The sequence below is a fragment of the Cinclus cinclus genome, chromosome 4 (genome assembly GCF_963662255.1).
Source record: "Cinclus cinclus chromosome 4, bCinCin1.1, whole genome shotgun sequence".
NCBI lineage: Eukaryota > Metazoa > Chordata > Aves > Passeriformes > Cinclidae > Cinclus > Cinclus cinclus.
Genome location: NC_085049.1, coordinates 37,285,288 through 37,313,013, shown reverse-complemented (window position 1 = coordinate 37,313,013; position 27,726 = coordinate 37,285,288). Strand labels below are relative to the sequence as shown.

At 36.1% G+C, this 27,726-nt stretch overlaps 1 protein-coding gene across 1 annotated transcript in view; it reads right to left on the bottom strand.

Moving 5' to 3' along the window:
• DOCK4 (dedicator of cytokinesis 4) overlaps positions 1 to 27,726 on the bottom strand; it is a 160,530-nt gene that overhangs the window by 59,758 nt on the left and 73,046 nt on the right. The window contains exons 14-25 of the mRNA XM_062492503.1: positions 20,639 to 20,763; positions 19,162 to 19,324; positions 18,535 to 18,641; positions 17,836 to 17,992; positions 12,228 to 12,325; positions 12,052 to 12,135; positions 11,859 to 11,959; positions 11,439 to 11,520; positions 10,418 to 10,588; positions 8,898 to 9,090; positions 3,848 to 3,975; positions 1,548 to 1,682 (exon numbers count right to left, since the gene is read on the bottom strand). Of these exons, the coding sequence (XP_062348487.1) occupies positions 1,548 to 1,682; positions 3,848 to 3,975; positions 8,898 to 9,090; positions 10,418 to 10,588; positions 11,439 to 11,520; positions 11,859 to 11,959; positions 12,052 to 12,135; positions 12,228 to 12,325; positions 17,836 to 17,992; positions 18,535 to 18,641; positions 19,162 to 19,324; positions 20,639 to 20,763 (1,544 nt within the window). The remainder of the gene's footprint in view (positions 1 to 1,547; positions 1,683 to 3,847; positions 3,976 to 8,897; positions 9,091 to 10,417; positions 10,589 to 11,438; positions 11,521 to 11,858; positions 11,960 to 12,051; positions 12,136 to 12,227; positions 12,326 to 17,835; positions 17,993 to 18,534; positions 18,642 to 19,161; positions 19,325 to 20,638; positions 20,764 to 27,726) is intronic.

The window sequence follows — 27,726 nt, the reverse complement described above, 5'->3', positions numbered from 1 at the left end:
GAGTACTTTATCATATGTGCTCTACAAATAGTTCCAAGAATCTGGCTCCATGTGCTGCCAGAAGCCCATACTGTATGATAGTTCTACATAAACGTATATAATTGCCTTATGCTGTGCTGTGAGTCACTTCCACATTAAATATTCTTTGGGAGCCTGCAGTGACAATAACATGGCTTTTTTGTTGCATATAAGAAAATTTTGCAACTTGAAAGCACTTTCAGAGTCTAATTTTTTGATGGTGCAAAACAATTAGGCTTTCATGTTTTTATGAAAATATAATCTGCAAGCAAGGGGATATCTCATAAGAAACCAGTAAGATCAGAGCTTAGCTACCCTAACAGTCTAACACTACCACCCCTTCTTCAGCTTAGACTTTCTTGTGGTGCCTTGATATGCCACACAGCATTCACTTGCAATGTGGTAATTTAAAGGAAAAAAAACTCCCAAACTCTTAAATGTATATTGCTGTTGAACCAGTGATTAAAGCAAGATGTTATGTAATTACAGAACTTGGTCAGCTCCATAAAATACTCTGTATACAGTTCGCTCTCTGTGGGGCTAAAGACAAAAAGTAAACAAGCAAAAAAAACCCCAACAACACGTTTTTTTCTACAGCTATGAAATGCCTTTGAAATGTTTGATTTCAGAGGACACTCTGGTTTGAAAAGCAACCCCCTATTCATTAACAAAAACTGTTACAGTGTAAACACTGAGCAATTAATAAATGTATAATGAGATGGTATATCACTCAGGATAGTATTTTTTCTGCACAAAATGCTAACCACTCACACCTTCTTAGGGTCACATCCCTGGCTATATTAGAACCAATTTGCCCTTGGAAAGCAAAGGAAAAACCTTGCTGCCAACAAAATAAAATGACAGTTCATTTTATTTGATCAATGCTCATCACAGACTTTTCTGTAAATGCCTGTATTTCAACCTTCTAATTTCCCTGAGTTGTTATAGCAGGTTCACCAAAACATCATTTGCTAATCTTCTAAATCTATCCTGCATGCTCAGCTTCATGTGACAAAAAAAAAAAAAGCTCAAATGCTCACCCCAGAGAACAACAATGCCTCTCAAGTAATACATTTATATTAGTACAAGTTATCACAAATTCTGCAGGCATCTTTAGAGAGTTGTTTCATCATGAAAAATGGATGCATTTCAGGAACTATTATTGATTGATACTCTTCTATTTTCAGGAATTCAAACTGAAGGAGAGTTTCAGAAAGCTATTACATTGCAAACAAAAAGAACATACTGACATCATTACTAACCTGAAAGTCTCAAAAGCAATGTTATCTTTTGGGCTTGTTTTTTCACTTTGTTTTATGTTTTTTGGTCACAATCTATAAAAAACTTAATGAAAAGAAATTACTATTTCTACTAAAAATTAGTAGAATGCAAGAAAAGTTTTCATTGTCCTTTTCATTCTCTTTTACACATGATGTCTAACACTGTGAATTACAACAAAGACAATATATTCACAGATCTAGCAGTCCAACCAGTGACAGCTGTGAGCACCTTCACTGGAAGAAACTTACAGTCACATCTTGAAACTGGAGGCGCATAGCAGAGCCTGATGGTTGTGGTCGGCTGGTGATCTCTAGTATGGTCCTTAATAGAATATCTAGCAGGCTGTTTACAATCACATCAATTTCTTCCAGGACTGATTTTTCCTTAAATAACAAATAAAACATTTAAGATTTTAAAATATGTATGACCACAAGCATAATTCCTTTGACGTAGTTTTAGGAACAAATTACAGTTTACTATGACTGCTACATTCAAGACACAAGGACTATTCTCTAATCCAGATATTGTTAAATTCTATTCATTTTCCCTAACAGTTTTCCATTAATTACATAACAGAGGACAGTTACAGGGATGACTTCAAATATTTAAGTGTTCATCAAATTAGCACAGCTCTATTTTCACCTGCCTTTCAGAAGAAAGCAGTAAATAATAGACAAAAGCTTTTTGGGCAAGATTTCTTTAGGTACCACTCATATCTTCTGAGGAAATTGCCAAAAAAGGCTTAAAATCCAAATATCAAAATCCTGTTTTACCCTTTGAAACTATCACCAAAAATATGCAGATGATGCTCAACCTTCAGGACCTGCTTCATCAGTAAGTCCCAGCTATGTCGCTTCCCAGCAGCTGAGTAGTATAAACAAGTTAATCATTTATGTGAGCCTGCAACTGCTCATGCACAACATGAAAACAAAGGAATCAAAGTGTTCACTGCCAAAACAGACCATGAACACCTCAGTTAGTGGCACAAAATACCTGATAAAGTCAAGTTGTCACTACTTCTCCTTTTTAGTTCAGATGTAAATATGTTTTTGCTGCCTCAAGATTGTTTTAAGTCTCCACTGCAGCAGAAACCACCATTTTAATCTTACCATTGTTTAACATGACCCTTCTTCACAGAAAGAACGCTTCATCATCAAATGCACACAACCAAGCTAAAACTCAACTGACAAACAAAATAGATCAACTTTGCTGACATTAAGGTGTAGCAATGATTTGGATTTTTTCTGTAGTTTAATTTTGCTTCCTGAACACCCTAAAGCATATAATTTGTCACAAAATTCAAAATTACTTTTTGGACTTAAGTTAAATCTAGTGTCAAGCCATGTTCTCTGTCACTTCATCTAGCATCAAAGGACTGTTAAACTGTCTTCCTATGAAGACAGCACACAGTATATTTAGGGACTGCATCTACCATGAGGACCCTTCTCTTTGCTACTAAAAACTACGTTTGGAATAAGCAACAGCCTTAATTTTCAAAGCTGCCTTAGTGCAAATTCACTTATTCTCTCAATCTCTAATTTATCTTGATTATAATGGAAGGACTGAAATTCTATACTGATGTATCAAAAAACATATCAAAGTCACCAAGCTGTTAACAGTCTCAATTACTCAAAGAGTACTAAAAACAGTAGCTGCATATCCTGAACATTCGTGAGAGTTTTATGTAGATATCCATTTGTAATTGTGTGCGTCTCTGTCTTGGTGACTCCAAATGGAAGCCCTCCTGAAATTCAGACCAGATATGCAAACCTTTCTCCCAGCCCAAAACCACAGCTCTGCTTTAGTGTCTATCACTTTATCCTGTGGTGAGGTTTTTATACTTATCCAGGAGCAGCTGGAAGGAATATGTTGTTACAGTGCCAAAGGTGCAAGTCATATCCACATCAAACCACTGACAGAGCAACTTTAATTGCTGAAAGGGGTATGAAATGAGGAAGCACATAAAGGAGTTCTCAGTAATGCATTACAAGGTCATGTATGCTGGCCTTGACATGCATTTGTTGCACTAATTACAGGCAATGCTTAGTTTTAATTGTCTTATATCCTGTTGCCTGTCAGAACCTAGCATCACCTTCCCATTTGCAATACACCTGTCTAAGTGAGGTCTCATATGCAGCTTTCACATATTAATTCACAAACATGAGAAACTGGGCATGAAGTTCATCAGCTAAGTGCAATCCCCCTTGCAATACTCTTATCAATCTCTTTACCTCTGTCAGCCCTGTGTCCCCTAAGAGTATACAGCCCACAATAGAAAATGTCCCTAAAAGAACGTAGACCTTTCTTTCTTTCTTTCCAACACAACGCTCAAGAAGTGCAAAAACATGTCAGAACACTATATGATACAATTAAAATACTCATGCATAGAAAGAAAAGAGTCTTGAAAAAAATCAAAATGACAGGTTTATGCAGATTCATTACACAGAGAACTCTTTAAAATATTCTTGGGCCAGGTCCAGCTTGTGTCATTAAATGTCACTGAGCCATCTAAAGAAGTTTAAGTGGATGTGACATGGTGTTTACTCACTGAGCTGTTCTTCTTGATGAGGCAAAATATGTTGCTAAGGATACGGGCACACATTATAAGGTCCTTCTGCTCTTGCAAATGCATGTGGAGATGATGTAAAACTACTGGAAGAAGAATGCATCGAGAATCTGGAAAAAATGAAAAAAATCCTTAATAGGAGCTTCTCATAGAGTAATTTGATTTTAATACATATATAAAGTGTGTCCTCAGTCCAAAACTACTTCTGATAAGCAGAAGCTTTTGCTTGCTTTAACCAACATTTTTGATAAGCAGAAGCTTTTACTTCACAATCATATGCAAATGTTTGAAGAGCAAACAATATGCTGAAAGTCACAAATGTTATACCATGGATGGAGAAAAACACCACTGTGTGGAATATACTACATATAAAAGAAATTTTAAGTATTTAAGTGTCATACAAAATACATTGTTAAAAAAAGTAGAGCAGTAATACTTGCATTCAAAACAATGAGAAATTACGCTATAGTGTTCCTGCCATGTGACAGGATCCATTTATACACCATGACAGACTTCATCAGGAACTTATGTTATTCTAAAAAAGAGTTGTACTTTACAGACCAGCAGCAGTATTTTCAGATATTTTTTCCAAATTTTTACTTTTCCAAGATTCCTCACTCCTAAGACTATTAATGTCTACATAAAATAATTTGCCTTTTCCACTATTTCATTTTCTGAACACAGCTCTTTGGTTATTTGCAGACCTGAATTCGCTGAAAATTATGCAAGAATATCATTATCATGTTACTTATTTCTGCTTCTTTTTATTACAATTTAAGACAATATTACATGGGAAGAACCCTAATATTTACAGCTGTGGTAACACTTCAAACAACTATTCACAACTTGATAAATGGGAAGGCTATTACCTGTTTTCGTTTTGTTGTTGTTTTAAAATCCTTTCCATAATGACAAAATTATATTCCCATAGAAATGTACTTGAATAATACCCTCTATTAAAATTTTAATCATTATAACCTGCATTATAGAAATATATTTATCTACTCCCTTTGTTCATTAATGCTATTGCATGCTAAAAACTTATTTCTCTAGCTGGAAAATTACTATTAAAAAAAAAAATCCAATCAGGTGTTGTTTGTGGATTGCACTTTCTCTAAACACTTTTTTTCCCCCTCAATTACTTCCTCTATTTTTTTCCATGAGGGAGAAGAAGATATATTTATTCTGCGATTTTATTTGTCCAATGTTTCTTTCGCTTGCTGAAACACAGCACTAATCTTGTCATGCTTCCCTTGTTTTCACTGTCTAGCCATTTGTACAAGACAAATCATATGGACAAGCTCATTTGTACACACTAAGTATATTCTTATTTTTAAAAAAGCTTGCCTGCTTATTATTTATTCAGGTGTACCTCTGTATCTTCCTAATAAAGAAAAGAATAAACAAAGGCTGTAAGGCAGTAGGCAAATGACCATCAATCAATTGAAAACCACTGGTACAGAAACCAAACACTGGGTAATAAACAGCCTCTCTCCAGTGACTGCTCATTTCTTCAAGTGCCTCAGAAGGTTTCCATCATGATCAGCCTGAGATTTCCTCTGTGCCTGTAGCACCACAAATGGGGGGAAGTTTCTCAACAAAACCAAGGCAGCATCTTCTTTTGCTCTACCTCAGAACCTGGCTAAGCCAAGTGTTGTCCCCAGTGTTCTGAGATGTCAAGTGTGCACAGCTGCCACTGACCCATCCACCACAAGACTTCTAGAGTCAAAGGGGAAACCGGGCAGGGGAATGGCGAATGGGCAGAGCCGTGGTAAGGAAAGTGCCACCTTCTGATGCCACTGCTAAATCTGCTTATTGATTCCTGCTGGATGGAAAACAGAGCCATCAGCTGAAGCAAAAAACCAGGACTTTTATACTTGTATAAGAAAAGACTTTGCCCCTAGATTACAGAGGATGACTCCTTTTCCATGCACTCTCGCATATTGAATTCTTGACTATCCAGCAATGCATCATGAAAAGACAAGATGAGGGGTTCACTGTGTAAATCAACCTGGGATTCTGTGGTTGGGGTACTTCGCTGGCAAGCAGGTGATAGAAAGCTCAATCCAGTCACTACTCAGCTGGGGGAGAACAGATTAAGGGACAGAGGTAATGGGGCTGTGGCCGAGCCTCATCCCTAATGGGTTGCAGCTGTATAAGACAGGTGAACAGCATTGAAGGAAAACAAGCACAGAATTCTGACATGTACTGACCAACCACAAAAAGAGTAGAAGGCACACAGGTGCTATGCATGCAAGGGAAAAGGGTTTCAAAGGTTGTACTGGGGAATAATAAGCTGCTGAAGCTTGAAGACCATTGTCTGGGTCAGTTGTGCATCCACCCTCACTCAAATCCACAACTATCAAAGAGCAGTAATAGTAGCTCTTTCACACAGTTCGTGTATGAGCACTAGTTGCTTGGGCCAGAGGTCTTCTCTTGCAGCTACAAATCAAATCCCTCAGTCCAGAAGGTCAGAAGAAACCAGGAATAGCCCTGTGCCAAGGTGTTTCTTCTTGGTTAATTCTAGATAGCTTCCTGTTGATCCCACACAGCATTTGGCACTTGACCTGAGCTGCCATCTACTCTATGCACTGCTTATCCATAATTGCAGCATCATGAACTCCATTTTGAAGACCAAAAATCTACATGTAGCAGCATGTGACTTGTAAATAGCCAACTCTTACACTGACATGGCCTGAGGCATCTCAGGCAAAACTGAGCATCCCCATTCAACTGTTTAAAGTATCCCATTTTTGTAAAAGCTTCATAAAATTATCAGAAACTCTGTTTTACCAGATCAAATGGACTAGCAAAAAGCATCTTGCAATGACTTGCAACTATAGAGGGGAGGCAATAGTGCCAGTTATTGAAACAACCACTACATACAACACAGCTTTAAATATGATCCTTACAAGCCCAGAATCTAAATACCCTTCTGTCTTGATTTGTTTAGGTGGAGAGATGTAGTGCTATTACAGAAGAGGAGAGCTTGCTCATTCTCCTCTGATGCAAACCAAGGACTAGGTGAGAAACTTTGGACAACATTTGTCTCCATTTACTGTTTTTCTTCCTAATTGTGAGCTGCAATGTCAGCCACTGGATACAGAAATATTAATGAGCACAAGGAATGGTGTAATAATCAGAACTCTGAGCCATCAGTCACTGTCCTAATTTTTCTTCTATTCAGGAAGTCAAATTAGCTGACTGTTTAAAATGCTAATATTTGCCCTTTACAAATATTATACAGAAAGACAAGAAAAATAATGACAGCTTTTCAAGTATGTGCTTGGAATAATTAGAAAGAGGGGAATCTTAGACTCTGGGCAATCCTTGTGACTTTCCTATGCAACATTAACATTTAATACGCAGCACATCTTTCCTCCTTAATTTCCATATAGTGGTAAAGCATCTGCAGAGACATACTTTCTTGAGTTTAGTAATTTTAAAGATTACTTTCAGAAGGATGATTTTCATTTCAATTACTGTATCTAAACAGATGGTCAAAGCTTCAGCTTGCTTGGAAAATTTGAACCTTTTAAACAAATAAACAGCACTCTCCTTGAACACTAAGAAACAAGGAAATTGCTTTTGGTTTTGGTAGTTTTACTTGACCTATTCAATTTATGCCCCCTTGCTTGTATGAAATACTGGACTTAAGGATGTCAGGAGAAGAAAATGCTTACGCCAAAAAGCAGCTATCACTACAATTCCAAAACCAAACATATATGCCTGTTCTCTGGCTGAATGGATATGTCACTGTTCTCATAACAGTTAGTAGGGGAAACTAACTCAAAACTTGTAGACAGGAACTGTTTTCAGTTGAATGAAAAAAAATTGCCTTTAGGGCAGAAGGAAAACACAGGCATGGTTCAGAAACAATAAAACAAAGAAAAGGAATAAGTTACATATAAAATAATCACATTAGAACTAATATATGAAATCAAACATCAACTTACAATTTTTCCTTGGTTTATAATGTAACTCATAGATCTATATAGTGTAAATAGTCATACAATTAAACCTCTCCTCTACCTGCTTTGAACAGTTTGCCTCACTAGAAGGAAGAGTTCTATACAACTACCCTTGTATAGAAGTCCAAATCCTCATATTTTGGGAAAACAAAGTTTCTTGCCATGTAGCAATTTTCGTATGATAAAAAGCTGCACCACATCTTATGAATTAGCTAAGATACAGACTTTATCAGTATGAGGTTTTCTTTTTTGTAGGATTTTACCTATACATGAAATGTCTCTACTGTTAACATGTTGACATGTATCAGTGATGATTCCAAGAAGACTCATCCTTTTTGGAGGATAAAACCCAGATCTTCCATTTATGCACCTCATATTTTCACAGCTACTGAATTTGCAAGCTCAAAGTAGTGCCCTTAGATTAAAAAAAAAGTTGGAGTTCTGTCAATTCCTGTTTAACCAAGTCAAGAAGGACATGGTTCCTGGTGTATTTCTCTGTTAGTAGCCCTTCCCAGCTAAACAGATTTAGATTTTTAGATTTCCTCAAAGGAAGGTATGTAAATATTTAATGCAAAAAAGAAAGCATACAAGCATGCAAGACGCTACTGATATATGGGAAATAACAAAGTTAGACATTTTTCTGGTTACAGACATATGTAGATAATCAGTTTGGACATTCCACAACTATCAAGAGGGATGAGTCCAAAGACCAAAATACCCAGGAGGCCGGATGAAAGGCCAAGAAGAAAAAAATACTGATGAACTTTACTGGCAGGAAAATTGTAATCTGTTTGTTTTTAGGCAGCCAATGAAGTTAACTCCAGATAACAGAAGATGGTGTCTAAGAAGAACCCTCCTCATTTACATATGTTGAATAAATTGTTATTTCTTATGTTCTTTTTACTTTGAGTGCATTAGCTAGCACTGTGGTTTGCAGCTTACACAGAGCAGTTCTCCAAGTACTGCTCCTTAGGAACACTATTCCCTTCAGCACCTGCTGGCCCAGGTACAAAGCACACAGTCTGAGCTCCTCATCTGCAGGCAGCCCAGAGTGACCTTACCTGGGTTAGTGTACAGGTGACTCTCTACAGTTTTCCCAATACTCTGCAGTTTAACAGCTTGAAGGGACTCATCTCCATGCATGACTGTTGGCAAGCTGCCCAAAGCATCGTGAACCAAATTTGCCACTTCTCTCACATCAAAGAGCTTCAAAAGTTCTGAGTAGACCGATGGGAACGAGCTGAGAAACACAGCCTAGAGGAACAGGGCAAAAATGGACAGTCAGAATAGTTTTGACATTTATAGAATTGAAATAACTACAGAAATTTAAGTAACTAGAGAAATGCCTGGTTTCAAGGGTAGGTAATAGCTTTAAAAATGGTCTTGATTTCAGAATGAATAGCCTCACATTTATTAAGAGACTTACACTTGTGACAATTTCTTTCAAGTAATATCTAATGATGGTTAATTTCTCTCAGGACAAAGTGAAAGTTCAATTCAGAAAAAAATATTTGTTTTTTAAATACACTAATGTCTCTGTGAGAGAAGATTTTTAAAAGGATGGCAGAATCTAGCTGATATGATACAAAAAATATTTCTGTGCAGTTGTTTTGGTTTACTTTGCATTAAGGTAAGTAATGCAACACGCTTTATATCTTCCATTTCTCAAATACTGAACATTTTTATTTTGGAGTGAGGCAGTGCTGATATTCTTGGCTCCCTTCAGCAATCTTTAAAATGGGTTAGAAAGTCACTAAGGAATATGAAAACAAAACACTGTAAAAGTAAGGAGAACAATGCCAGAGAAAAGAAGCTAAAACTGACATTCCTTTATTTTTCTCTAAATTCTGCTGATTGTGAGAAGCTACTTACACACTCACACTGGTGGCAGAACAGGCTAATGTGAGTAAAAATACTGACAAAGAATTCTAAATGTGATTGTTTGTATCCTTCTGCTGTCTTTTGACTCCAGCTGCTTAGACATATGAAATGGAAGAACTACCTTTCTAACTCTGTTCTCTCTGATTTGTCATTTTCTTGGTGGAACAGTTTTCTAAAGCAATTTGGAAAATATTAATTCTTAACAGGATCTTAACTATCTCTGTTTACAGAAACATGGGAGGAGGATGGTATATTTATGAGCATTTAATGTAGAGAGCTGTCTCCTGTGTGCTTTGCCTCTACACTTTAGCACTAGCCCATTTTTGTAGTCTCAAATGACAAAGATATCTGAGTATCAAACCATATGGTTCATCAAGACTTTTAAATTTCTGTAGAAGATGAAAACTCTGTCTTTTGTATGGCTCAAATTCTTCAGTGTCAGTGTGGTTAAACTAAGCAGTAAAAAGACCAAAACAGAAAATTTGTTTGCATAAACATAATTATTAAAATTCAAAATAAAATATCAGGTTTAGGATTAACTATTCCAAGCATATTTAGAAGGTGCTGGTATGAAAATTTCACACTATAGGATGGAAAGTTGAAGATGCCACTTTGCTCTAGCAAAAATAAGTTTTCTTTCTGAACAGGCATGGATTTTTTATACTGGATGTGGAAAATAGCAACAAGCAGGAAAACTTACTTGTAGTTGGGATAAAGCACTGGCTCCTTTGCTCTCCTGAGACAGGAAGAAGCGTACTGACATAAGGAGCTCTTGAATACAGCAGCGAAATTCCTCTTCATTTTGTCCACCAGTAGCAATAGAGAATAATCTTCGAGATTGAACAATGTATTTAAAGATATATTCCTGGGCCTATAAATGCCAAAATCAGAGATAACTCACAAAAATTGACATGTTCATCTCCAAACAGAACACATGCAATGATTATAACATTCAAATAAAGAAAAGAGTCTGAAACAGGATCCCATTAGTTAATTTTGGTAAATCTCTCTAACAAAACACTGAAAATATTTTAATAAAAAATCCAAAACAAAAGAAACAAGCAAAAACTCAACACCACTTTCTCTACCCACTCCCCCCCTAAAAAAAAAAAAAAAAAAAAAAAGGCAAGCTTAAATAAAGTTGCAAAACTGTTGGAATGCAAATTCACAATACTGCCCTCTCTTACCGAGACACCAAATTTCACAGCAGCATAGAAAAATACAGAAGGGTACCACACTCTGATTTTATTTCCAAAATGTAGCACGTGTCCCAGATGGGATTATTGTGTTGTATAACTCAACCTGATGGTATGTTGTTCTCTTCTCATGGTGCAAACCAGGGCAACAGGAACAACCACAAGCACCATAACCAGAAGAATTACCTGGTGTCAGGACTGAACCATTCGGTCAGTATGCATGTCTGCCATTTAGAGGCATGCAATGGACGTTCATACCACCACTTTAATCTGTATTTGAATTCTTTGCCTCATTCAGCAAGGAACATAGAGCTCCAGAGACCAATGGTACTGAGCCTCAATGGTCAAGTTATTGACAAAAGAATATAATGAATAAACTGACTGCGCTGAAAGTCTGCAGCTCCCTAGAATTAGTACAACTGGTCCATCATTTACATATATTCTGTTCCATTCCCTAAGTTAAACTTGTGTGTACTGTATGAATACATCATTCAAACACATACAAATCTTCAACAATTTTATTACCTTTAGTACTTCCTGTATGTGATCATGAAGGTCGACCTCAGTGACTCGATCAATATGCCACTTCAGCACTTTTATAAGATCTCTATAACAGCACATCAGAAAGTATTATAACACAGAATTGGGAGAAGGGTTAACTTTGCACATGAAATGTAAACCAATAGCTGTCATATGACAAACACTGGCAAAATAAAAAATATATGACTAGATTTCACTGATCACCACAGACTCAACTACACACTTAGTTTTAAGTCTGCAGACAAGCACCCAGATCTCTGATGAACGGCCAATAATACCAGCATTAAATATGCAGTAGAATGATTTTAACAGGGATACAGAATTTACTTAACCTAATGATTGATTCTTTTAGATTAGTAATAACTGTCAGTATTAACTGTCAGATAGAAAAAGTACAGACTTCACCTGTATGCAAGTGCTCCTGCAAAATGACTTTCAATGTAAGTGTCCATTACTGGCTTAAAGTGGTGAAACTTGCTGTCCTGCAGCAAATTTATTATGTGAACCTAAATGCGAGAGAAAAAGAAAAAAACCTCAATTTTTTTTGTTTTACTTAGCTTTCAGCTAGTGTTAAGCATGATCACAAAATAAAACTTACCAAGCAATCAAATACTTTTGATCCATATTTTTGAGAATTTTCATCTAAAATCCCAAATAAAGTGTCAAGTGTATCTTGAAGAAACTAACAGGAGAGAGTAAGAGAGTTGTTAAAAAGATATTTCTGTGACATGGAAATACATTATTTCCCTCATAAAAGTATAAAAGGGTATATACCTTCACTATTTCTGAACCATCAATTTCTTTTAATTTTGAGAGGCAACCTGCAATTTTGTCTGGGTGGGTTCTCCATTTCAGAAGGTCAAGCATATCTCCTGCAAAAACAAAATGCAAGATTAAAGTTGGAAGCAAAGAAGCATTTCATATTTTAAATTTTACTGTCACCATCCACTCAGCAAAATCTGACATTATTAAAACAAAATGCTTTCAGATTTGCTGTAATATGATCTTCCCAACAACAGGTTTTCATTCCATTCTCTGATTGCTCCACCAATACAAACATAAGAACATGGTACTGAATCATTAAAATCAGTTTCCTGTGTTAACTCTATCATGCAATCTCATTCAGATACTATCTTAAAACAATTATTTTGCCCTCTCATCTCATTGAAGGATGCCTTCCAGAGCTACTCTCTGAAATGTAGAAACAATCTCTTAATAACTAGCTTGAATACGTTTGGGACACTCATCCTTCTACATCTTTTTAGAGAACAAATACACTGCCTCTAAGATCCCACTTGATTAAGCAAAAAATGTCCTCTAAAGTGAACAATTCTGAGCTAAAAGATTCTGAGTGTGTCTGAGTTTTAATTCCTTGTCCTTCAGCCTTTTAACCAAACTGATAACTAAATTATAGATAAGATTACATAATTTTCTACATCATTAGCAAGCTCATACATATGTTGTAAACACCTGACATCTGTGTTCTATAATTTGAACGCCTTTTAGACATATTAATGTCACCAATACAATGCTTCTCCTGTGTAACACTACTCAGCTCCCTGGATAGAGAAGAATCCACAGGAGTCTCCACTAGTGCATCCTGCCTTTTCTACAATTAGATTCAATCTAATTTCTAGTCTTTATTAATTATTTAAATCAAAGTTACAGTGCTTTGCTTCATCATAATTTAATTTTGTCCCTCTCAACTGGTGAGACCTTTCAACAACATATTAGCAGAAAACTGTGTCAGATTTTAGTGAAGTTACTCTCATCTCCACACCCTTCCAGTCCTTTAAAACAGAGACAAATCCCAGAGACTTCTCCAGATCTAGTAGTATTTTCCATCTGCTCAGGAAGGAAATGCCTTCCACTACAGTGCAACCTTCCACTTCCATTTTTATTTTTATTTGGCTGTTTGAAATTTCTTATTTCCAATCTATGTGTTTTCTCATGTGCTGCATCATTGAACTGCTGCATTTCCTCTTGATAATAAATTTCAAGAATTTGAAAAGAAAGATTAAGAAGTTTATTTTGGCATGATTTGTCTTTGAAAAATTCATCTTATAGTACATCTGAACTAGTTACATGTTGATTTTTTTCACCCATGATTTCTTAAAAATCAAGTTGCATGCAAGTAAATATTGCATAAAATTTATCATGGAAGGATGGCCAGCCCAATTAACATATACGCCCTTCCACGTGTCATGAATAGAAGTTCTACATTTAATAATCTTCGGACACATGTTACTGCTTCACAGATGTACTAAAAAACCCCACCTTGCACTTTAAGATAGAGAATTCCTTGTTCCATACCATTCAATAGCCTAAAACAGTTTTTCAAACTTTGCTTGGTTTTTCAGCAGTTTTTCCTTGCTGAGCTCGGACACATCTGCAGAGCTCCTTTCAAGTAAAAGCTACACATATTTTTGACTGTTGAATTAAATAAATCCCAAATCCCTTTTATATTCAAGTTTACCACTGACCAGCTTTTCAGAATTTCTCCATGCCTAATGATTTGAAGCAGAAAACTTCGATCACCATCCAACCCTTCCATCAATTTAAGCTGAACTACAGTCTAGCTGATCACTGCCCAGCATTGTGACAGAAGGAGCCAGTGTTTCTGAGGTTTTGTCAGTAGTAATTAAAGTAAGAAGTTAATAGCAAGGATTCTTCATGGTTCAGCATCTTTTTGTCTACTTTCTACCACAGACTGTTTTCACACTCAAGTACTACTTGAACAACACCCATCTTTGTGCTCTTTCCTGGTTCGCTCCAGGAAAATTCCTCTATCCTACAAAAAATGAAGAAATAATTGTACTTTATTAACATTAAATAAATCTCCATGCTTATTCAAATTTTGCCATAGGTGTTAATGGCAAACAACCAACTTAAGATTCCAGAAATCTTCTGCTGCTTTAATTGCTTTTGATGGACACAAATTGTTTTGATGCATTTATGTGTTACATTTTTGTTTCGGTTCAAGCTGCACTGGCAAAAGAAGAGTTGCACTGCGTCACAGAGTCCCACACATCCATCAGAGACACATCCCAAAGATCAAGGACAAATTATAGGTCTTATTATCCTTTCTGTCAGGAATTTTTAAGAAAATGAGATTTATAAATCTAGCGAAGCACATTTGTCTTTTGGATAATTAAATGTACTTCTAAACTTTAAGCCTCAGCTCAAACTGACGAGTAGCAAGAGTAGCTGAAGCTGTCAGTTCAGAACAGCAAAAACACTTCTTTACAGGTTTGCTGGAGGAACTTGGTAGAAAATAGTTGACACTCAATATTAGGGATTTGTTGGGGGATTTAAAAAGAAAAAGAAAGCAAATCTAAGACACTCACTTCAAAGGACTTATTTCAAGGGATGTGCTAAGGAGGAAAGACATTCTAAGATAACATTAGCAAATAGTCCAAGCATAAATGACATGAATATAAAACCTGACATGTGAACCACAAGGGGAACGGATAGCAGTGTGTCATGTAGTAAGAGACATGAGAATACAAAACTGTCCCCCAGAAACAGGCCCACTAGAAAATCACAGTTTTGGAAAAGGAGAAAAAGCCATTAGTGATGATTAATTTTACTGAAGAATAAAAATATTTCCAATGCATTATCTTCAAAATAATCAAGGCCTGTATATTTAAAATTATCCCTACCAAATAAAACACATCCCTTCTCAAAGCATGTAATTTAAATCCAAAGAGATAGGTTTAATAGAAGACTTAGAATCATGAGTTAAAGGAAGTGGTTAGGGATGATTTTCCATCTCTGTCATGTAAGTCCTGAGACATCAGAAATTGGCTTCTTATGACACTACTACACTTCAGGAGGAAAAGACTGAATTCCAGAACTGGCAGTCAGCATGTCTCTTCCAACAGGCTGCTTCTGTGGTCACCAACACTTCCTCCAAACTAGGGTTACTCGGAAAGCTGCCCAGTGCTACTTTTGTTTTAGAGATTCACTGGCTTGTATTTTTTTTTAAATGCAACTAGAAGGATTACATCTCTGCCATGCTGTATGGCGTATTGCTCTGCTGCTGACCAGGGACACACCTGTCAATGCTGAGAAACGAGTGGATGCCAACAGCAAAAATATCCAGACTTACTGGAAGGATCCTGACTCTCTTGCAGCCAGTGATCCTTACTCTACGTCACAAACCAAGACTGTTTTGGTAACAACTCAGTAGAAAAATACTGAGTTCTCAGTGTTCTCTCTCTTTTGAGGTTTTACAGAGTACTGAAAAATAACGACCCATCTAAGAATATAATAAACAAAAGCTAGTATACTTTTTGATAGTATTAACTGATTAACCATCCAGATTCAAAAGGAAATGTGAAGGAAAAACTAACTAGTAGAAAGACTAGATAAGGATGCATTCTTAGCCATGATGAATGCACAGGCTCTCCTGGTTAGAAGGTCTCTAAAAATTATTTGGAAATAATCCTAATAACTCCTCCAAAGTACCCAGGGTAAGGAAGTTATGGATCCCAACAACTAGGAGTCAGCCTCTATTCCCCAGTCCCCATAATTTTAATATGTATGAGAGCTGATGGCATGTGGGAACAATCAATGAGAGAATGACAGCTGAGTAAAATTTCCCAGCAAGTGAATAAAGCTGCAGCCTAATTCCGTCACACCCTTTACAAGTCCGGGTTTGGGGTCCTTCCCCACCCCATAGCCAGACAACAGGATAATTTTCAATTCATTTTCAGACTGGACATTGTTGTTTGTAAGCAACAGGTGAATCTCTAAGACATTCAGAAAAATCTCCAAACTTAAAAACAAATTAAAAAATAACCAGCAATTTTCAAAAATACCAATACCAATGTTTACTAAAAAAATTAAATACAAACATCTTTTTAATCCTGTATGTTTTAATACATAAGCTACATTCTCTCAGGGATAACTGAAGTAATGCTCACATGACCAAATATCCACATGCTTTGCTCTATGTTCATTTTCTGAGCATGCAATAGATTTTGGCAAATTTTTGTTTAAAAGAATGGGGATTTGGAAACTCACCAAGATGAACTTCCCAAAGAAGATCCTTGGAGAAAATATGAGCCTGTCTATTGAAAATATTTCCACCCTCTGAAGTACTGCTGAAATAATTGTTAACTCTTTCAGAGCTGAAAAGGGGATCAATATTATTCAGATATTCTACACCCTCTTACTCAGAATATGGTTACAAAAAAGGAGGAAATTGTATGCCCTATGTCACACATCTAGTTACATTAAGTACAAAATACCTCCTGTACTGTAAACAAAAATTAGTATTAGAATCCCAGACAATGGGGCAACTATTTATCAGTGAGACACTTAAGTTCCAGGTAGCACTTTTATGCATGTGTAAGTACCAGTAGATTCATGTAATTTCCTAAATCAAGGCCTTCAACTGAAGCAAATTTAGCCTCTGATTCCCTATTAGCTACCTTTGGGAAAATCCTCCATTGAGTAACTTCATTACTAAGGTAATTGCTATGACAATACAAAATGAGTGTGCACAAGGAGCTGTTTGCACACAGTCCTATTTTGCACACTTGCTATTAAAGGGTGAAGATTAAGAGCACTGTTTAAATTTTAAAAGCTGCTCTAGTTTTTGTTAAACATGTATAATAAATTTGCAAGCAGTTATCAATCTTATCACACACAGCAGATGGATAAAGTCACAGATACTCACATACAAGAGAGATCAAAGTAATAACATAAAATTGTGGTTCTAGCAAAGACTGGTCAGAAATGTATTACCAAGCAAATACACAATATTTAGAAATTTTTGGATAATTGTCCCACAGTTTTTTGTTTTAGCTACAGGAAGTTCAATTATGGCAAGTAAACAAGAACCTCAAGAATTTTATACATAACACTGGTTAACAACTTCACACAGAGCACTGGTAGAGGGTGTAAACACGTGTATTTAAATGTGCTGCCCTTTATAACCAGTGTATAAGATGGTTTTAAGTTGTAGTAAATGTTTGGTGGTTTGAAGAGAAACAAAAAAAGCAATACATGCCTAATTAGAAACAAACTGCTACAGCCTAAAGCTGACAATTGTATTGTATTTCATGAAAACTCTACAACAAACAGATGAAGCAATTTTATAAAGCAGCTGGGTTTTGATAGTTGATTCCAGAAGTGCTGCATTTTATTCCAATATCATGGTCATCTAAAAAGCATCCTTAAACTACTTATAAACAGTGGTTTATCACGATCCATTTGTTTCCATCTGAATATAAAAAGCTATTCAGAAATCCAATTCATAAAACAGAGAGAACATAAGCTATTTCTGAGTACACCCATGCTTGCTTGGCATGGAAAGGACTAGCTACCACACTCATTTCAACTCATCATGTTTTAAATAATCAACATATCCTACCATTCTGTGTGAGTTTAGTGGAGCAGAGAAAGGATGTAATCCAGAAAGATTCTTTAGTGGCTTTTACTGCTTGGCTGTTGTTTCCTAGGGATATTCCCTTTGAAAAGGGGAGTTTGAGGTAGCGACCAGAGTCCTGAAGGTTTGCATTTTCTTCACACTGTGAAAGCAAACCAGTTAAAATAACTGTACTGCACAAAACAATTGACCAAATCTCTAAATTATATTAATCATTGATTCTCTGTCAGAAACTGGAGAATTTCCACTATGCCTGCTGTAACTTTGGTTTTAGAACATAGCATAACATATTGACAGAAACTTAACAAATTTGGATATGTTGCTTTAAATGAATAGCTACAAAATTTCATGTTGAAATCTAAACTTTACCTGGGAGCACATGTGACAACTCTTATATGTGCAAAAAGAATTCCACAAAGTTAAAATAACTTACCTTTGTGAAATTCATTACAACACAATGTGATATAAGAGTAAGACTTAGGAAAACCAGTACACTGAAACACATATCTAGATTCCCTTGCAGTTTGTATCAGGAAGAGGAATATTAAACAATCAGTAATGAATATTTAAATGATGACAAGATTATCACTCATTTGATAATCAATACAGACTTTCTCAATGTCTCTGGGTATTTAAAGTAGGTTCCAGTGGAGTCATTATAGCTAATGACTTAATTCAAATTACCTTGTGAACAATTAGCTCATGGGTGCCATCTGGCAAAGTCCTCCCATTTTCCTGCATAAGAGGCACGAAAGAAAAGCCAAACAACTTCTTCTCACCCTTTTCTTTTGCTGAAATGCATATATAAATAGCAGCACTTAAAGATAATAGTGTACTTTTTGGACAAAAATAAATGTATACAATGCAACATAAGAAAGTATACTGGAGCTGCAGCTAGTCAAAGATCATCTTGAATTGCTGTTCCAATATGCACATTGTCTCCTGTAATGTTCTTTTTTTATCTCACTTTAAATCAGAAGGGAGAATTCTGAAATAAATTATTATATATTAACAACAAATACTGTAAGCCACCAAATAGGCAATCTTAGCTACATATAGAAGTTTATCCTCTGTGAAACCTGTCCTCATACCTTGGTATGCAGAATGTGGTATCAGTCAGCAATTTTTATCTCAAAATCATCTCTAGAATATTTCATAATATTTAAAAAAACTTGAGATTTTTTTTAAGCAGAAAAAAAGCATTACAGAGAAAGTTCATGCAGCTGTCTTTTCCCTGAGGTGTTATGGAAACTCGTGTGCTGACTACAGCCCTCATGGGGAGGACTAGAAGAAGTCCTGAGCACCACTTACTGGAACAGTGCCGGAATTCACAGCGGATGTGAGCTCCTCTGAACTTATCCACAGGAATTGGAAGTTTCAGCAGCTCAGCCCATCTGGGGCCATTGTTATGATAAAGCACAAAAGAATGGTACTCGCTGGCTGGTGGCTCTCCAGAGCCAAATGAGATAAAATCCTAAAGAAGAAAAATTATCATTAAGGATAGATTAGTTCACTGGTAAAATGTCATCAAGGACTGATTTTCCAAAGAAGACTATTTAATGCTTATATTCATATCATAAATGCCAAATGTGGTACAAGTTCGGTATCTTATAACCCTCAAAACCAGAAGTAGCACTTTTTTTAATATTTGCAGTTAGAAAACTGGAAGTGGCAAGAATCGTTCACATAATTTATAATTGAGATGTTTTAACAGGGTGTACTGGGAGATCAGGGAGGCTTATGCAACACACGTGGTGTGGATTGCCATGACACAACATGGTCCTGCCAATGTTATGCTCCAGCAACAAAGAATGGAACTGAGACCAGAACAGCCCAGGCCAAGATCTTCAGTCATCTGAAATAACCTGTAACCCTGGCACTATCAGTGATGTGTCTCAGCATTAGAAAATAAATGTGGATTCTGTGATCAGGGAGAAGCAAAGGCTAGCACAGCTGCCTTTACAACAGCCATGATGGACTTTCCATAGCAAGGCAGACAATTGGAATTGTCTAAAGTCCTGACTCAGGGATATCTATTAATTCTCTGTTGGAAAGGCAAGGTGTAGCTTTTGCAATGATAATCTCAATATCTCTTTTTGTTTAATTTATATATACATACACTTGTGTGTGTGTATATATTTAAAATATATGTAATATATTTATATGCAATATAAATGTATGTTTAATTTGTAATAAATAAAATTTTAAAAATTGTAATGAAAATAATATATGTAATAATTAAAATTTAAACCATTGCCTGTTTGTAAGTTGTCACCAGCAGCATACAATAAAATCTGAAGATGAGAAGGAACATTATTTTTTTACTAATACATGGTGCTAAGTTTTGAAGGGAGAATCCCCAGTTTATAAACACCAGACACAAAATTCAAAACTATCAAGACATGTTGTTCTGTGTAACATTAAAAAATCACATATTTCTAAGAAGAACTCTTAGGAATTACAAAATTCTCCTAAACTTGATCTTGCTTCAACATTTTCCAGCATTTGAATGGAATCATTAGTTATTTGGCTGGTAATTTTACATGTTTATCTCAATCATGTAATTCATCACAGAAATAAAACAAACATGCATTAAAGTTTTATAAAGATACATTATAAATGTTTTAAGCAAAGCGGAAACACTTTGAATACCTAGAGACAGCAAAAGATAAACATGTCCTTTCCAAAGCATTTTTGTACTCTTCAATCAGTGCCACAAAAGAGGCCTTACAGATGAAAAAGTGTATCAAAGTTAACTACAGCAAGGAAAAACATAAAACAAAGATACCTTTAAAATTTGACCGCTGCTGTCGACCACATGCATTGTCACTTCCACATTTCTGGCCACACTTTTCCCTCCTTTCTCAAATTCTCCTCTTTCTACAGTGATATATAAATCATTCCTCATTTCACCTATTAAAAAAACAAACAAAACAAAGCGTCCAAAAGTTAGTCCAACTTGCTTACTTTTGCTTTTAAGTAGATTTTCATTTTATCTTACAAAGGATAGTGCTACACTCCCAATTTATCGGTATTTTATTTTAAACAATAATTGTTTTCATAAACCAAGAAAAGCAAAAGATCTTCATCCCTCTCAAAACCCAAAGATTATCTGCCCTACTAAACCAATTTTAGGGGCTTCTACTCATCTGTTAGTTCTTTACACAGCCCCCTCTAGCTATACAGAAGCTAGTGTCCAGCTCCTCATTTAATTCTTCTTCTAATCTAAGGCAATATTAACGTACTTTCTTTCACCTGTAATCATTGCAGTTCTCTGTTTAACTGATTACAATTTTTTCTGCTTAATCTCAAAAGGAAGCGTATTATTTTGCAAAAGGAAAACCAAGAGGTTGGTGTTCTTTCCATTAGAAGGGCAGTCTTCCCAGATTTTGAGCATTCCATTTTACAATCTAAAAAAATTCTCAATATATTTTATATTAATAGGGCATTCCAAAGCTTATGAGGAAGAAGTTTGCTTATTTAGCTTATTTTTTTTCTTGTTGGAAAGGCTTCTGAGAAATTAGACTCTTCACCAGGACATTTAAAATACAAATCCAACACAGACACTACCTAAGTACCACATGGTATGTACAAGTGCTGCTACCATATTTAAATTGAAATTCTTTGCATATTCATGCAGTATCACACTAAGCAGCCTGTCAGAACATAAACAGATCATATGGACAAGATCAATAATAATTCTATTTTAGCTCCAGGTGACAGAAATTGCAAAGTTTGATGACAAGAGGAACAAGTGGTTGCAGCAGGGACAGGCCGGGGGAAATGCAGTACTGGCAGTGACTGAAGTGCTATAGTAGGGAAGTCCCTGTTCTATTTAAAGATGCTGCATCTATTTCTAAAGAGTGTAAACTAATTCAGCTCTTGACAAACATTACCTGAACTACTTAGAAGCAATCGGACTTTGTGAAAGGCAGAACAATGAAGGATAAACAGCATCATAATTAGGAGAATTTTCTAAAATTCTTATTTCTGGACTTCATTGAAACAGGAATTGAGAATATATGTTTTCATCTAGAGAAATGCAAGTTTAGTGAAAAGGGAATATCATCTTTTAATAAGGCAGATTTTCACTCAGCACAGCTAAAAGTGTGATAGTTTAATATATTTATAGGTGTGCCACTTAGAAAGCAACCATGAGATACGTACTTGTATTGTGGGTAAAACTAATTATAATATATGTAACAAACAATAAATGCATCTTCTAGCCTCATTTTAATTTGCAAGTAGAATTCAACTTGCTTGAACTTTCCACAATACTCTCATTCACATTCCTTGCATTTTACTGCATGCAACTCTCCAGTAATTTTTAAGTAACAGAAACAATGATATCGCTGTAGTCATCTATTTTTTTTTTTACATTATTACATTACTGGATACAAAATAATTAAATTATTCCCCCAAAGCACATTCTAAATGATAAAAAAGTCAAAGAAGAAACTGCCATATCACAAATCCCTCCAGACCCATGCCCATAAACAAGGGGGGAAATTGCTATTGTATTACCTTCTTATCAGTTACCTGCTGAAACAACCATGGCAGAGGCTAGAACACAGCTAGACAGAATCAAGAGAACAAATACTAGATAGTATTCACTTAGGAGTGTCTGAAGTCAAGGATGAAAGAAATTAATTACTAGTAAGTGTGTGCAACCACCAGATCAGTCTCTGGCTACTGGTGGGAAACAGGATTAAAATAAGCAAAAAGTGATGGTTATTCAGATGATGGACAGCAAGACTTGTAAGAAAAAAAAACAAAACACAAAAGCAATCTCAAAACTCAAACACAGACCCAAAGCTTTCCACAGGATGTTTTGAATGCAAGTGACTGTAAAAGGATGAAATGAAAGGATGGAGAAATCATAGAAAAAAAGATCAGCTACAGGATATGAAACAGACAATCATAAGGACTCAGGAAATCCCTGAGCTGAAAACAGCTGGAGGCTGGGAGAGCATCAGGGGTAATTCCATACATGCATATGTGCATGCTCAGCTTTTACTTTGCCTTAGGGTCTCCTTACTACAAGGGTCCTCAGCTCTATGGACCCTTGATCTGAATTTGTAAAGCTGCTCTTATTGTTTATTCAAATAACAAAATTAAAACTTAAAACCTCATGAAGACTACCCTTAAACTACTAGATTATGATTGTTTCTACATTGCAGTACTATTTCATTAGAAAAATGTTGTAAGTTAAAATGGTATGGTTGCCATAAGAGCTTGCAGTATATTGGGTTCTTGCTTAGCATATGCATATACTGGGCTTGGTTCTAGTTAGTGCAGTCTGTTGGTGCCTTTCAAGTATTTTACATTGAAAAAATTGATTGAAATAGGCTAGAAAATTAAGTCTAAAAAAAGTAAACTCTGGATTATGTATCAAGTATACAGTGTGTACCAGCTGGATACATCATCATCTTCCTTTCCTCAAAATATGTGGCCTACCATTTTAAAATAACTACAGAAATGTAGAGTTCAATGTAAACCTGCCTCCTATCTGGAGGTGCACAGATATTTCACTATTGATTTCAAACACAGTCATTACTTGCAACCAAAGTATAAGAAAACCAACAATAGTGAACTTGCACAGTTAGCTGTGAGTCCTGAGATGTTAAGAACTTTACACCATGTTCCTGACAAATCTTTAGTGCAGTATTTGTATAAACATATTGCAAGTATTAGGTCAGAAAACTGAAAAATAAACACGTTTATAAATATCAGAGGCAAAGCCTTATCAGAAAACAGCTGCTGGTAATAAAGAAAATGGATTTGACAAGTAAATGTCACTCTGGAAAGAAAATTAGAATAACCTAGGAAAATATATTCAGATACCAAATTCTTAAAGTATTTCACTATTTATATAATGGCCTGGAGATATCCTAATCACTTGTACTTTCTCATTGTAAAAATGCCATTTAAAAATTTTCCTTAACAGAAGTTCTCACACCAAAAATTGAGATTTTTCTGTTTAAACAGAAGTTAGGGCATTCTTTTGCGGCTGCACTTTGCATTAAAAAAAAATTCCAAACCCTCTTTAAAGCATTCAAACATCAGCAAATTGCTGAATCTATCTATATTCCTTTACCTGTTCTTTTTTAATTTATAGTAACTACAATTACACATTTGATTATAAGAATGTGTGTCATTTTTCTGTGGGATCTTTGCCTTTACCAGTACACCAGACAGATTAAATCAACTTCTTTTTCACTAAGGTGGCCAATTACAACCATAAGTAGCACTGAAAGGTCAAGTCTTGTGAATATCAGAGTCCTGAGGTAGATTTTGGTGAATACAAATTGTATCTTCAGCTAAACTATCTGCATGACTTAAATAAATCTTATAGGCATATGTGCACTGAGACTTTTTACAGTGCTACACTTCACCAAACATGAGGAACCAACACAGAAATAGGAAGGGCACATTTCAAATAGCACAGTACAATAGATTTTAATTACTGGTTGAAAACATACTTACAGAATTACATCTCTATCAGACAAGAGGTTTTAGATGTGATGAAAACAGCAACACATTAATTCCAGCCAATTTCTGTGTTGAGGAATACTGTGTCTCCTTCTCCAAGCTTGTTTCAGTGAAAACATCCAATGGCTGCTTTCAGCATTAAGTTTGGTACAGCAATAAGTAACTGAAAACAATATCAAACTTGTGCTCGGTTTTTGAAGTGACAAACCTACCTCTACCTACAATGATACTGAGTGGTATAAAAGACCTAGACCACTTGAAAGCATTTGCTTCAAAAGAAAGTGCAGCTCATTTCTCCCTGTTCTGATGGAACATTTCCATTTGTGGTCCCTGTTAGGACAGGTCACTTTCAGATTTCTGAATTTAGGGCATCCAGACTGTGAAACGAACATACGGAGAGCAACATCCAGCTAGTAACATTCTTAGCCAGAGTCAAACCCCACTGTAAATCAGCTTTGTCTAGGACTGTCAGTTTTCTGGATAAGAAATAACAATCAAACACTGAATCACACACATTTAAAATCATTAAATATTTTCTGGGAAGCCAAACCACCTAGGTTTTCTAAGAAGTCAAAGATACTTCTAAACATGTAGGTTATCAACTGAGTTAGCAGAAGTTGGAAAAAAGCAAATTAAAGAAGTAATGTGTTACATTTCTGTGTTACCTGAATTATCTTACTGCTTAAAAAGCTGCTTATCTTGGTAAAGCTACTTCCTAGACACTATTTCAAGAAAAAATGTTAACATGTTATAACCAGCACAGATTGTACATTGGGTGTGAGATGGTAAACAACAACAACAAAAAAAAAAAAAAAAAAAAAAAAAAAAAAAAAAAAAAAAGAAAAGAGTTGGTGTTGGTCCCTTTGAGAGTCAGAAGTAATAAACTGTTTCTTGGAAAAAAACAGAACTGTGAAGATCAGAGAGTATATCTAGGGAAGCTCCTTGTTCTTCTGACAATCATACAATTGAATGTGTTGAAAAGAGGTATATTCTGTCCTAATTACAGAAGTGACCCAATAAACCCAATGCATTGGGACTTCTTAGCACCCTGTAATTTCACCTTTTCACCAAAAGTAGGCTGACAAATTCCTACAAGAGCTTCTATTATTAAGTGAGTGTTAAAGCCATATGGAAACTGAAAATCTGCAGAATTTAACAACAGCAACAAAGGTCAAGCTGCAGTGGTGTGAATACAGATATAACTTTTTCAAGTAACACAAGCTTTCAGTGCACATTCTGCATGGACAGGCACTCTGGTATGTAATTTAATTGTAAATGAAAGGTGTTGAATTGAAGTATTTGGGTCGCTAAGCAGAAACATGTACAGCACAGCATTGGAAGTACCTGCCTCTTCGTATGGTCCTGCCAATACATTGCAGCTTTGATCTGGCAAAAATATCTTGAAAGCACTCTCCCTGGGCTAGGAGAGGAAAAAAACCAATCCTTCTTGCCCCAGCTATAGGTACATTATAGCTCAAGAATTCTGACCTATGAAGAAGCAAAAGCTTCATGACTTCAATCCAACTAACAATGAATTGTACAAGGGCAGAATGGGAGTGAAGGACAGAGACATGATTAATATCAATTACATGCAAAAGTCTGATACTATGAACAGGAGGAATAGGCCAATTAAAATCAAAAATAACCACAAGAAGACTGCTGGAGGACACAGTTGATGGGGGTCAGCCTTCCTCAACACGTCAACTACAAACATTAAACAAGCAGTAAAGAGAAAAGAGGCAGGAGTAATTTCCAGGCTGGAGACGACAATGTGTGCTCGGGGTCCTATTATGTCCAGTTCACAGCTTTATTATGGGGTGGCTCTGCAGGCTGCCTTTCCTTCATAGGCTGGAGGCTCCATCATTACTCCCAAGGATCTGTGTACAAGCACTGGTCTCCTGCTGCTCCCAAGGTGGAGCCATGTGTAAACTGCCCCCAGCTCAGAGAGGCTTAACCGCTCCCACTGAACCTCAGGTGACAGGAACCACACAGGCAATCACTAGTAAGGAGAAGGACAGATCAGTACAATTGTCAGGAGAACCTTTCTATGAATCTAGCATTTGTATTGTTATTTTATAGAAACATTTGCACCTAACCTAAGCATCAAAGCAATGATTTTTATCATAAAACTGTTTTTAAACTTACACTTGACAAAGCTTTGAGTTGCAACTGCAACACATACATCATAACAAGACTTTTCTTGTATTTCAAACATATTTAGAACTGCAGAATCTCTTGTAGCATTACTAAGACACCTTGACACAAGGTTTTCAAGCAGAAGATAGCTGTCAAAGATCAAAAGTAGTGTCTTAGAAACAAGAGTTCGGTTTGTCAGTTATCCTCAAAAAGCTTTCTAGTGAAATAAATTTTAATTTAGTTGTTTAGTAGGGTAACAAAACACAACATGACTGTATTTGAACAAGCATCTCAGAGTTACTGCTGTCCTGACAACAGCCACTAATTTAAAAATAAGTATACAGAATTTACTAGGAGCTTTTGTTTGGAACTGCTTTTTTGAAAGCTTTGCTCAGAACTGTAGGTCCTTTAGAATTATGAATTGCAAAGGAGCAAAAACCAATTTTGTTTAGAGGAAGTTTCTGTTCATTTACATCTATGTAAAATACAAGCTAATGAGAGGTTTTTTACTCTAAATATATCTTGAACAGCTCTTAGAAACATTTCAGTTGTAGCAACTGAAAATCTCTGGATGTGGCACAGACAAAATGGTATTAACCCAGAATGCAAATCTTGTGGATGAAAAAACATTTTAGAAAAAAGATCCTTAGAATACTTTGTAGAATGGGAAAAGAGCTGTGTAGCAACTGCCAGTGGGAAGATCATTAAAAAAAATAGCAAAAGGTGATTTTAGCTTGAGGGAAGGGCTAAGTAAAGGTCTCCCTCTTGCGAATCCCCTTCTAGCAGTGGAATTTTGATGATTTCATAGTTCAACTTCCATACAATGACCTGGGACATCTTCAATTACAGCAGGTTTCTCTGAGCCCTGTCCAATCTGTCCTTAAATGTTGTCAGGTACAGGACATCTACACTCCCTCTGGGCAACCTGTGTTGGTGTTTCTACCCTTTTTTAAAAAACTGGTGCAATGTTTCCTTTTTTGGAATCACTGATTACTCCACATGACTGCCACAACTTCTCAAATATCATGGAGAGTGGCTTGGCAACTACATCAGCCAATTCCCTCAGGACCCTGGGATGCATCTTGCCAGGCCACACAGACTTAAGTACATTCAGATTCCTCAGGTGGTTACTGTTTTCCTACGGTGGGAGGAACTTGGCTCCCCTTCAGTCCCTGCCTTGAGGTCCACTGATACGAGAGGCTGAGAAGAGAGACTTAGAGTGAAGACTCAAGCAAAAATATTGTTGAG